This window comes from Pagrus major, chromosome 19, assembly GCF_040436345.1.
Source record: "Pagrus major chromosome 19, Pma_NU_1.0".
Classification (NCBI taxonomy): Eukaryota; Metazoa; Chordata; class Actinopteri; order Spariformes; family Sparidae; genus Pagrus; species Pagrus major.
In genome coordinates, this window is record NC_133233.1 from 29,717,971 (window position 1) to 29,730,815 (window position 12,845).

General features: G+C 47.7%; 1 protein-coding gene across 5 annotated transcripts in view; it reads right to left on the bottom strand.

Annotated features, from left to right (window-relative positions):
* LOC141014430 (histone-lysine N-methyltransferase 2C-like) overlaps positions 1-12,845 on the bottom strand; it is a 65,286-nt gene that overhangs the window by 19,113 nt on the left and 33,328 nt on the right. For 3 of the 5 annotated variants that reach the window (XM_073488215.1, XM_073488214.1, XM_073488212.1), the window contains exons 28-42: positions 12,610-12,714; positions 12,384-12,493; positions 12,115-12,295; positions 11,923-12,000; positions 11,518-11,553; positions 10,708-10,839; positions 10,333-10,365; positions 9,527-9,655; positions 8,754-9,092; positions 8,238-8,311; positions 7,897-8,100; positions 6,593-6,727; positions 2,135-2,744; positions 951-1,816; positions 118-402 (exon numbers count right to left, since the gene is read on the bottom strand). In XM_073488215.1, coding sequence (XP_073344316.1) covers positions 118-402; positions 951-1,816; positions 2,135-2,744; positions 6,593-6,727; positions 7,897-8,100; positions 8,238-8,311; positions 8,754-9,092; positions 9,527-9,655; positions 10,333-10,365; positions 10,708-10,839; positions 11,518-11,553; positions 11,923-12,000; positions 12,115-12,295; positions 12,384-12,493; positions 12,610-12,714 — 3,317 coding nt within the window. The remainder of the gene's footprint in view (positions 1-117; positions 403-950; positions 1,817-2,134; positions 2,745-6,592; positions 6,728-7,896; positions 8,101-8,237; positions 8,312-8,753; positions 9,093-9,526; positions 9,656-10,332; positions 10,366-10,707; positions 10,840-11,517; positions 11,554-11,922; positions 12,001-12,114; positions 12,296-12,383; positions 12,494-12,609; positions 12,715-12,845) is intronic. The other 2 variants (XM_073488213.1, XM_073488216.1) reach the window with 2 other exon arrangements.

The window sequence follows — 12,845 nt, forward strand, 5'->3', positions numbered from 1 at the left end:
AACATCATCCAAACATTTCAGCTCTGATTTAAGAAACAAAATGAGTCGTGAAATGCTGAAAGATTTATAAATGCTTTTTATTCAGTGACGTTTCCCTCTGGAGAACACCTGTCCTACCTGTCTCAGCTTCTCCTCTGAGTCACCAAGCTGAGGCAGCATGCTCATTGGTCCGTCTAAGGAAGCCACGGCCAGCGCTGCCATTTCATTGGTTGTCGTCTTGTCCATCTGCAGGGGGCCTGGTGTCATGTGACCCTGCTCGAAGGCGTCATGTCCGGGAGTCTGACCCGCCAAGCCAGAGAAACCGCTCTCATCCAACATTCCAGGGTGCTTTGGGGTCTGGCTGCTGGGGGTTCTGGGAAATGAGTCCTGATGTTGGTGTTGTCTCCCTGGAGACTGCTGCAACTGAAGAGAGGAGCAGAAACATATAAACACTGAGCCTGTTCAATGTTTTTTACACAAAGACTGAAAGAAGTTCATGTAGAACATTTGCTGAATTTACATGAAGGTTCAAATAATGAAGAATCAGTCAGAGACAGAGTTTCAGAACGGTTATAAAGTTTGTTTTAACTCAACAACTCTTAAAATCACTACATTTGTAAAGGGAGTCTGGTGATGTTGTGTTACTAGTTCAGTGGCTGGATACGTTGTGTTCATGTCTGCTGCTAACATTGGCAGGTTAACAGAGACCGAACAAGTCATTTACGTCACAGTGAAGCACCTGGAGATCATCCATCCTGACTGTTGCTGTGGCTTCTTCTTCTCTCACATGTGCAGACACACTGCTAACAGAATGAGGTCACATGTGGTCCAGGCCTCCTCTGAATGTGGTCTGAGAGACCAGATCTTAAATGTGTTCATTCACACCTGTACTAAGAGCTGTCCACTTGTAATCAGATTACTCAGGACGAATGTTGATACCAAATGTGAAAAGCCTCTCTGTTATCTGTTACCTGGTGGTGTGTCATGGCGAAGGTCTCTCCAGAAAGTCCTGGAGCCAAAGGGGATGAACAGGAAGCTGCAGGCTGAGGAGTGAAGCTCTCCATTGGGGTCTGGCTGAAGGGTTCAGGGGCCTTCTGGGGCCGTGGTGTGGAGGGCTGCTGGGCGTAGGGATCCGGCGAGGGTCGTGGTGTACCGGCAGGCTGGGCGTAAGGGTCAGCGCTCCGCTGGCTCCCGGGTGATCGAGGGAAACGCTCGGAGATGGAGGGGCGGGGCGTCCCTGGGTTGGAGGAATAGCCGTCGATGTTCGGGTGTGAGGGGGATGGCCGGCAGCCGGCAGACTGCTGGTTAAACTGGTCCAGTCTCAACGCAGGTGGTGTGGTGAGGTATGTGGGGTCAGAATGTGGCCGTGGTGTACCAGGGGTCTGAGGGTTGTTATAGGGGTCAGGTGAAGGCCGGGAGGTCAAAGGTGACTGCTGGGTGAAGGGGTCATTGATCTGCTGACTGTAGTCGGGCCTGGGAGTGCCAGGCGTCTGGGCATAGGGGCTGCGGTGGGGGGAGCCCAGCCCAGACAGCGGACTGGAGGGAAAGGCAGGGTCCTGCACCTGGGGGAGGGCAAAGGGCAGATCTGTAGGTCTAGACTGGTCCCTCCTTCCTCCACCTGCACCGCCAAACACCTCCGGCTGAGGCTGCTGCTGGGGGGGCATCGGGGCTTTAAACAATCCACCCTGGACCAGTTCACCAGTCCGACCGAACAGTTCAGACACCGCCACACGCACCATACTGCTGCTGGGAGGAGTCCGCTGGTAGTTCTCAGCTGCTCGGAGACCAACAAGTCCAGAAGAGGGACTCATCATACCTGCTCCTCTCTGCTGAAGACCTGCAGGAGAACACAAGGAGCACACAGTCACCAGGAGGAGAACACAGGGAGCACACAGTCACCAGGAGGAGAACACAGGGAGCACACAGTCACCAGGAGGAGAACACAAGGAGCACACAGTCACCAGGAGGAGAACACAGGGAGCACAGTCACCAGGAGGAGAACACAGGGAGCACACAGTCACCAGGAGGAGAACACAGGGAGCACACAGTCACCAGGAGGAGAACACAGGGAGCACACAGTCACCAGGAGGAGAACACAGGGAGCACACAGTCACCAGGAGGAGAACACAGGGAGCACACAGTCAGTGGGAGTTACCTGGTTGGGGCACGAGGACCCTGGAGATGTCGGAGGGTTTAGAGTCTGGTGAGGGTGCAGGAGAACCAAAGGCATCGTGGGCCGGAGAGGCGCTGAGGGAGTTGCGACGCTGCTGCTGCTGCTGCTGCTGGGGGGCTGGGAGGCCGCCACCCTGGGAGGAGGTTGGGCGAGGAGTTCCTACTACCTTACTGTAGGGGTCCCATGGTGAGGAGGGGCGGGAGGAGGGTGGGGAAAACATCTGGGGGGAGGATGGGGGCTGGTGGAGAGGGGAGGAGGAGTGGGGGGAGTGAGGGAGTGAGGAGAAGCCGGAGGGGGGAGGGGCTTGTGGTCTGAGGAAGACATCGTCAGCCTGTCCTGAACTCTGGCCTCCCTGCAGGAGGAGGTGCTGTCTGCACTGACCCTCCCTGGATGCTGGTAGATGGAGGGGGGAGGCGTTACCCCCGGCGACAGGGCTGCGGCTGTCCGTGTCCGGGGAGAGTCGGCCGGCATGGCGCTGGCCGGCTAACAGCTGCTGCTGCTGCCTCTGCTGCAGGAGCTGCTCGTTCTTCACCTGCTCCAACTTCTGAGTGGCCTCTATCTTGGCCTGCTGCTTACTCATCTGACGCAGTTGCTGTCAGACAGACAGACAGACAGACACAGAGACAGACACAGAGACAGACAGACAGACATGGAGACAGACACGGAGACATAGAGACAGACACAGAGACAGACAGACACAGAGACAGACAGACATAGAGACAGACACAGAGACAGACAGACACAGAGACAGACACAGAGACAGACAGACATAGAGACAGACATAGAGACAGACAGGAGGAGGGAAACAGATGTCAGTGTGTGGTTGGTCTCTACATGTGGAGTTAAAACATGATGACATGGCAGCTAGTAATGCTCGCTGTCCCTGTCTCTCTCATTAAATATGAATCAGTGATGGATGACTTCACAGCGTGCAGGGTGGAGGGGGTGGAGGGGTGGGGGCAGCAGAAACCACAGGACTAACACACCTCCATCATTAGACTCATTACTTTCATGTTTGGTGTCCACCACAGGATTCAGATGTTTGGAGCCATGTGAGGCTGCAGCCCCACAGCTCGTTTCTGTGTTGTTTTCAGATGTGACATCAGAAATCCAAAATTGGAATTTATTGAATGAACCAGACAGGAAAAAAAATCAACTAAATAAGATGTCAGAAATACTTTTATCCAGATTCTGATCTAAACATTTTTCCTGTACATGTTTGACAGATTCTGACTTTTGTCTCAAAAAAGTCAGAATATGGATTTTTCTCAAAAAGGGAAAAATAATAATAATAATAAAATGAATGACTGAATTATGATCCACTGCTCGGAAAGTTAGAATTCAGATTCTCCAAAAAATGAAAAACAAAATAAAGTTCAGAATTCTGACTTTAAAAAATGACGTCAGAGCTCAAATAACTTTTCCACTGCGGCCCAAATCCTGTTCTGTGGAACAGCGATACCTTCAGACTCAGAATTTATACTTCGGTGCATAACGTCACTGAGGTGGACAGATTTATTTTCAGTCACAGAAAAAGAAAGAAAGAAAATATTGTTAAAATCTGGTTGTCAGTATTTCTCAAGTGTTCTGAGAATAAAGTTATTCCAGAATCACTTTGTGTTCTTGTCACATCAGTGAACTGCTTCACAATAATACATGATGAATAAAAACACAGATATTACTGTGATTTCATGATGCATGAAAGGATTCAACTACTCGTTGTCAGACAGAATGGTTTTAGTCCTCCTGTGGTTCTGGTTCTGTTGGGATGGCGGGTGTGGGGTGGGGTGGGGTGGGGTGGGGGGGCTTTACAGTCACATCTTGTTCGAGCTGATCATCAGTCCTCCCTGTCTGTCTCTCACCTGGTCATCACACCTGCAGTGATACCTGCTCACAGTGAATGTGACGCTGCTGTCGTCCTTCAGCACACAGTCCAGACTCCGGTCCTGCTCTCAGACCGGATCACACTTCCTGTCACATGATCTCAGAGCTCAGGTGTCAGCTGACCACCTGCTTGCATCACATTTCATATTTCGACGCTACACTCAAGCTGGTCATCACCAATCGATTCATTATGATTCAATATCAGTTCAGTTTGAGATCAATCGATCACAATACTGATGTTTGGAAATTAAAGAGATTCTCAAAGAACGACGGCTGTAAATTGTACAAGGAACTTTCTAACCTGGTGCTTTATTAGAAATATTAATGTTAACATTAAGAGTTTCAGAGATTTGTGTTTAGAATCTGTCAAATGAAATAAATCAGATATTGTTCTGACTTTAGCATCTAATTATTAAATATGCTGTCATCAAAGAACAAGACTGTACTGACAGACGAAGGCCTGCGTATTAAACAACCTTTGTGGCTTTCTGAACACAGATGTCTGAGTTTACGAGGTTCTTTCAAGTGCACCTGAATGCACCACGAACACAGCAGATGACTGTTTCTGCCGGTGTGGACGACTGTTTTACAGTTTCACTCAGCAAATAGAAAATGTGCCTGCAGAGCAGCAGCCACAGGAAGGAACGACATCAAGAGATCCATCGTACGAGTCCATATCCAATCATTCATATGAAGCAGGGGCTGAGCGATGTGGCTTTTTCAGGGCCGATACTGATTATTAGAAATCAAAGAATGAAAACTGATATTTGGGATCAATATTCATCTACAGTAAAAATTAAAATCTTTGTGTCAATAAACTTCAGTACAATTAACTCAAGTACTGTGAGTTTTAAATTGGTTTATTTTATTAGCAATCTGACAGAAAAATCACTGATACTGATAATCGGAACATATCGGCCCTGATCATTGGCTGAGGCCTTAATATTATGAAGAAAGAAAATGTGTTGTTCAAACCCGGCCCGAGTGCAGAGCAGAACATGTGGACCATAAAAGTGTTCCTGATCTCTACAGATTTGAAACTCCATGATCGTTCCTCTAACGCCACCTTCAGGACAAGCTTGACATGTTTAGCTCCCTTTACTGAATGATGAGGCAAGAAGAGTGACAGAGTGTTTCCAGCTGATAACCTGAGAGCTGTTCTCAGGTCAGTGTGAGGTGGATGCTGAAGGACGGCAGCAGAGTGACATCCAGAGCGAGGCAGCATCCCTTCAGAATAAAATCAGTCAGTTCTGAGACGACTGAGGCCACGGACACCGACTCTGGGTCAACTCCACTTCAGCTGCTTTCAGACTGAAGTGACTGATTAAGCTGTTTTTGTGGGTGATGTGTTCGTGTAAATCAGTCAGATCAAACTCCCCTCTGTGTTCCCACAACCCTCTCTGCATTTTCAATACAAACTGTCCCAGAGAAGATGGCCGTGACCGTCCTGGATCCATGTGTCTGAAATCCTCTTTGGCCCGGGAGAGTCCATGTCGGCTCTGTCTCACTTCAACACTTCTAGTCTCCAGCGTGTCTCCTGGAGCTCAGTGATCAGTCATCACCCGCTCCACAGAGACAGGAACACAAAACTACATCTGCTGCCTCAACAATCAATGATCAGTTCATCTGTTGGACACTGCTCCATAAGAGGGCTGTCTGATCACTGATCTACGTTTGATGATGAATGAGAATAAACTGCATCAGGAGTTGAAGAACAGATAATAACTTCTTCTCTCTGTTACTATTCAACAACTGACCCAACAGAACCAGCTCATACTGAGGCTGCTAAATGTCACAATATCACAAAGTACTTCATGTCTTTGTGTCTTTTTTAAATTACTTCTACACATCTTTTATCTGTTAAAAAATCAACTGTGACGACTTGATTGATGATTGATCATTAAAGTGATGGTTGGGTCTTGTGATGTGGGGACATCTGTTTGAGTGCACGCTATGATTTGAGCATTTTGAAGGTTTTACATTCCCTCAACTGTACAACATACGTACTCCTACGCAGCAGCAGCTGTGACCGCTCCACACTGTATTACGGGTCGGACCTTCAGCGGCTGTCTGAGGCAAAGTAAAGGAGCAAAAATGTTCAAAACACAGCGTACACTTAAACAGATATACATGTTTATAGGTGGCTAAAATACTTCTTGCTGCTGGTGCTACGTGCTGCTTCTCCACACAGACGGTCATCTACTGCAGGTAACACACTGAGGAGAGATCAGTACGTCACACATCAGAAGACCCGACTATCGCTTTAACACCCCTCGTTGTCATGTTGATGTTACTGGTCATCAGGTTTAACATGCTGGCTGTGTGCTGAGCTCGCTCTCTCTTCTACTGACTGAGACAAAGGTAGAGAAGGCTGGTTCGTTAAACATGTTGACCATCTGCTGACCATCTGCTGACCAGCTGCTGACCTCCAGGTGATCACAGTGAAAACTGAAGTGTGTGTGGACTGGCGCAGCAGCGACCCGGGACAGGAAGAGGATTTCAGAGGGTCGTGGATCCAGGAAGTCTGCCTCGAACAGGTTCGCCTTGAGATCTTACCAGAGCCTCTTTTCCACCTCCTGCTACAGATGCCTGGTAGGGACAATCTTTATCTGTTGGTGATTTTAGGGCTTTGCTTTGGGGGAGATTTTCCTGCCTCTTCTTACCGGCTCCCCATCTGTCATTTACCTCTCCCTTTTCAATGACAATTACATCAGAGATATTAGTTGGAGTGAGTGAGGCTCAGCATGCACATCATCACACCAATCATCTTCATCAATGACACATGACATCAGCTCTGTTACTCCTTCATGCCCCCAGTAAACCTCTCCGTCTGTCTCTGCATCCCCCTGACATGCAGCCTGGTGGTTACCATGATTACTACTCAGAGCAGGAAACCAACACCGTGCTGGCGCCGTGATTGGACCACAGCGACAGTCATCAGATTCATCACTGGACTACGTGAAGTAAAGCTTTAGCACTTCCTGTTTCATTTACAGCTGCAGAACCAGAAACACATGTTACACACACACTTTCCTCCAGCGGGTAGAAAATCTTTGAGCGTGCACATTACAGACTGACACTGTCCTCTAGAGACCAAACACAGTTACTATATGTTGCTTCAAAGATCATCAGTGATGAAGAACTTCATCCAGAGACATTACACCCTTTTATTACCTCAGTCTCTTCTGAGGAACTGAAAAATGTCCAATAAGTACTATCCAGTCATTATCTCCAGGTGGTGATCGCTGATCACAGCAGACAAGCTGCATGGAGACATCTGATGTTTAAATCATCTCCAGCTGCTTCAGCTGTTCAGCAGAACGCTGCAACTCTGTTTTACTGTGAAGCTCCAGAAATGTTCTGTGGACTACGAGACTTCACCTGACTTTATATCATCAGGAGGAGATGATGGCTGAGCCTGACTTTATATCATCAGGAGGAGATGATGGCTGAGCCTGACTTTATATCATCAGGAGGAGATGATGGCTGAGCCTGACTTTATATCATCAGGAGGAGATGATGGCTGAGCCTGACTTTATATCATCAGGAGGAGATAATGACTGGGTTTACTTTTTGGGTGAACTGTTCCTTTAAGCTTTTTGAAGCCCTGCAGAGGGGCTGTGTTAATAAAATGTGTTTCTGTATTTCCTCCTGAACTCAGAGTGCAGGATCTCCAGGTTATATGTACAGACATTAGAACCTGCTGCTGCGTCTCTGATGGTTCTGATCTAATCAGGATCACTTCAGATGAATATAAAAATCCTGCGTTTTGTGACAGGAGTCTGGTGTTGGTTTCTCTCTCTGGTTCTACTTCATGGGGGATGATGTGTTAAAGACAAACACGCTGACACTCTGCTCACCTGTCTGAGCTTCCACTCCTGCTCCTGCTCTGACTCTTTGGGCCTCAGCGGGTCCTTGAACGCCCCCTCCATCTCCATGGCAACAGGGTCGTAAGGCCCCAGCGGCGGCGGTGGCGGCTGCGAGGGTTGGTGGCGCTTGAGCGGGTCGTTGGACAGCTGCACCTTGTTGATGCGCTGAGCCGCCCGGTTATCTCGAGCTTTTTGCTGCCGGAGAGAAAACACCGGCTGGTTGACAAGAACAGACTCAAACACTGAAGAGACGACACGCCGCCTGTGAGGAGCTGCACCTCAAAGTACAAAACATGCAGGTGAACCAACGAGAGGGCCGACGAGAAACTCACCACGAAGGGCGCTCTGTCCTGAGAGCTGGCCTTCCTCCACAGCTTCGCTATCTGCTTCACTCTGGTGGACCAGTCTGACACACACACACACACACACACACACGCACACACACACACAGTTATAAAAAGTATTTAAAAGTCATACTGGAGTAAAAGTCTTTAAGTATCAAAGTAAAAGTAAATTATACACATATTTGGCTCTGATGCAGCATGTAATCTGTAAGTAACTAGTAAATGTAAGTAACTAGTAAATAAAGTAATCAGATAAATGTAGTGGTGTAGAAAGTAATATTTGCCTCCTTGTAGTAGAAGACCACCTAAAATTATACATAAGTACAGTACTTGAGTAAATGTACTCAGTTACATTCCACCAACACTTCACCCTTATTTTATTTTTCCTTCACTACTCATCCTGGAAAGTAACTAAGTACATTTAAAACATTACCACCAAGTGTGACAGTGAGCTTAAACTGTGTGTGTGCGTGCGTGCGTGCGTGCGTGCGTGTGTGTGTGTACCTGGGTACTGCTCCCTCAGCTGGGGGAAGTTGGTGTTGCAGTAGAGGACCGGAGCGACGGTGGCCATCTCTCCCAGAGTTTCTTCTTTCTCCCACTTCAACATGCTCCTCTGAGCCGTCGACATCACATCCTGCTCCCCCTCTCCCGCAGAGCCCTGGTTGGCCGAGGCCAGTCCGGGGGCGGGGCCTCGGAGCGGCGCAGGGGCGGGGCTTTCTGGAGGGGGCAACCTAAAGCCTGCTGGACCCTGGGCGCCGCTGGGCATCATGGGAGTTTGATGAAAGTGGGGAGCGGCTCCCATCAGGCCGTTCATCAGCGGGAGACGAGGAAACACAGCAGCTGCTGAGAGACGGCGGTACTGATCACGACCAGAACCTGAGAACAGGTTTCACTGTTTTCACACGTCACCTGTATCACCTCCACTGACACGTCTGTTACCTGTACAACGCTGTTTTTTCAGGAGTGGAGATCATCCTGCCTGAAGTTGTTGACCTGCTCAGGTCGTGTTTGTTGGTTTTTGTGGTTCTACTGTGGCTCAGTAGCTCTGTGATTAAACCGTTCAGTTATTTGTCTGTTTTAAGTGTTAGTTGATAAAAGTTCAGACTCTGGTGCTGTAGAGTCTGTGACATGGTGTTTTATTTTGAAAATTTACTGGATGCCCTACGCTGTTCTGCTGTCTGACTTCCTGTAACACCAGGACCTCGGCTGAAGTTCACAGATGACCCAGACTGTGTGTGTGTGTGTGTGTGTGTGTGTGTGTGTGTGTGTGTGTTTACCTGTGTGGTGTGTGTGTGTCTTGCTCCCAGCAGCAGTGTGTGTGTGTTGGCTCTGCTCTGATTGGCTGTTGCTGCTGCTTGGACTGAGAACAGCAGTGAACACCTCCTCCACGTCCTTGCCCTCCAGCTCTGCACACACACACACATACAGTGTTGTAAAAAGTACCCAACAGTCATACTCGAGTAGGATTAAAGATATAGTGATAAAATGTTACTTTGGTAAAAGTGAAAGTACTCGAGTAAAGTCCTCAAGCATCCGATACTAAATGTATCAAAAGTTAGTATCAAAGTTAGTATCAAAAGTACAAGTAAATTCTACACATATTTGGCTCCAATGCAGCAAGTAATCTGTAAAGTAACTAGTAACTAAAGATCTCAAACACATGCAGTGGAGTGGAAGAATAAAGTAGCACAAGAAATTAAACCACCTCAAAATGATACTTAAGAAGAGTACTTGAGTAAATGTACTTACACTTGTATTTTCTTTTTTCTTCACTACATTGTCATCATCATTATCAGTGTATCCTGGAAAGTAACTAAGTACTTTTACTCAAGTACTGTACAGGTACAAATTCAAGGTGCTTTACTTGAGTATTTCCATGTTATGCTACTTTATACTTCTACTCCACTACATCTGTCTGACAGCTTTAGTTACTAGTTACTGTTCAGATTACCTTCCTACTTCAGAAGTACTTGAGAATTGTATTTAAGTAGAGTATTTGAGTAAATGTACTTAAGTAGTATTGATTGTGTTTGAGTGATGTCACTGAGTGGTGCTGAGGTGAGACAGGTGTGTTGAGTCTTACCTGGGATCTTGTACAGTTTGCTGAGGATGGCACCTGAAGCACAACGACACGTTACTGATCAAACTGTCTGTGTGTCTCATGTTTATACTGTAACATAACTGTTTCACGATTCTGTCATTAGCATCGCAACATCACAGCGTTGAGCTACAGACTCAAACATAATGACACAATACAGAGCTCTACTTCTGATCCTCAGAACCATCATCAACACTTCAACAGTTAATTTAGTCAGGTTTAATGTTTCAAGGATCGACAGTGACTCAGTGACAGGAACATAAAACGCTGAGGTCAGTAAATAGAATAAATAAAGTGGACAGAAAAGTTGGAAATGAACAATAAGACTAAAAAATAAAACCATTTAAAATCTAAACTCACCGTCAGTGACCATCTTGTCGAGCTCAGGACTCAAGATGGCGTCCAGAGGCTCCTCCTGCATCGTCCTCTGACCACGCCCACCACTTCCTGTCAAAGAGGGGTCGTCAGCCATGGAGCTGATGTCCAGACCGGCTGAGAGACAGACAGACAGACAGAGAGAGAGACGACTTAAATAATGACCTGAATGAAAGAAGACACAGACAGACAGGAAGTGAGCAGGAGGCTGAAGGAGACGAAGAAGCAGTCAGTGTTATCTGGAGGAGAAGAAGAAGAAGAAGAAGAAGCAGAAGCAGTCAGTGTTATCTGGAGGAGGAGAAGAAGAAGAAGAAGAAGCAGAAGCAGTAAGTGTTATCTGGAGGAGGAGAAGAAGAAGAAGAAGAAGCAGAAGCAGTAAGTGTTATCTGGAGGAGGAGAAGAAGAAGAAGCAGTCAGTGTTATCTGGAGGAGGAGAAGAAGAAGCAGTCAGTGTTATCTGGAGGAGGAGAAGAAGCAGAAGCAGTCAGTGTTATCTGGAGGAGAAGAAGAAGCAGAAGCAGTCAGTGTTATCTGGAGGAGGAGAAAAAGCAGAAGCAGTCAGTGTTATCTGGAGGAGAAGAAGAAGAAGCAGTCAGTGTTATCTGGAGGAGAAGAAGAAGAAGCAGTCAGTGTTATCTGGAGGGGAAGAAGAAGAAGAAGCAGTCAGTGTTATCTGGAGGAGAAGAAGAAGAAGCAGTCAGTGTTATCTGGAGGAGAAGAAGAAGCAGAAGCAGTCAGTGTTATCTGGAGCAGGAGGAGGAAGAGGAGGAGGAAGGTCACACTGTGGAGTCTTACCGAACGGAGAGGGGGAGCGCTCCACCTGGAACTGACCTGAAAACAAAAACACCACGTTATCATCTAAACAAACAACATCTTCTTCGTTGGTATCATTATTTGGTTCTCCAACAGCGCCGGTGCGGATTGACTCAGTATCCTGACACAACGCTGCTGTCAACCAATGTGTGCTATCTTTACTGGATCAGAAGCATGTGGACACGGACTGAGGGCAGCACTTTAGAGATCCTGTGTGCAGTTACTCCATCACTCACCGACCATCACTCACCGACCATCAATCAACAACGTCTACACATCGAACACATTCGTTCAATTAACAAGACAGAACGTGACAGGAAGGAAAACAACAACCAGGAACATGAGGTGGGTCATGGTAACCAGTCAGCTAGCTGAGAGAGTGTGTACCTGTGTGTCCTGTCGCCAGTATGTGAGGATCAGTGTTGAGAACATCAGACAGATCCAACAGAGCTCCCTCCGACATGGCTGGATGGTAACACACACACACACACACACGATTCATGATGAATATCAAACACAGATGACAGATGAAGGTGTGTAAATATGATAAAAAAGAAAATAACTTGATAAATAACTCACGCAGTGTTCCCTGCTTCTTGATGGCGTTGGTTGCCATGGCGGAGGGGCCATGTAATCCAGGGGTGGAGCCTTTAGTTTCGTCTGTCGCTGCTCCTGATTGGCTGGCACCTGGTGTCTCTGGGCCCGGCCTCCTGTCCACCAGCCGGCTCCGGTCCAGAAGATCCCGACCAAAGAATGCATCCTAAACAGGAAGGCACAGCCAATCAGAACGCTGGCATCTACTGAGAGAGCTGTGTGTGTGTGTGTGTGTGTGTGTGTGTGTGTGTTACCTGGAGATATGAAGGGAAAGCCTCCTCCAGCTTCGTTTTCTTCTTCCTGTACCTCTTCTTCACCTTCTCCATCGTCTGGTCGGCAGGGGGCACCGTCTCCATGGAAACGTCTGGTACGTGACAAACGCAGTAACAAGTTACCGTTCAGTCAAACGGTGGGTCACACAGCTCTGTGACACAGAACAGGTGGAGGTGTGTCCACAGGTACAGGTGAGTGAGGTCTCACCTTCGTCTCGACCCAGCAGCGTCTCTGTTGAGTCTTTCCTGCACAGTTTGATTCTGCTTGGACCGGCCTTCCCTCCACGCTGACGCACCATGAAGCCCCCGATACCTGAGACACACGGAGACAGGTAGGGATGAAGACATGGAGACAGGTAGGGATGGAGACATGGAGACAGGTAGGGATGAAGACAGGTAGGGATGAAGACAGGTAGGGATGGAGACATGGAGACAGGTAGGGAT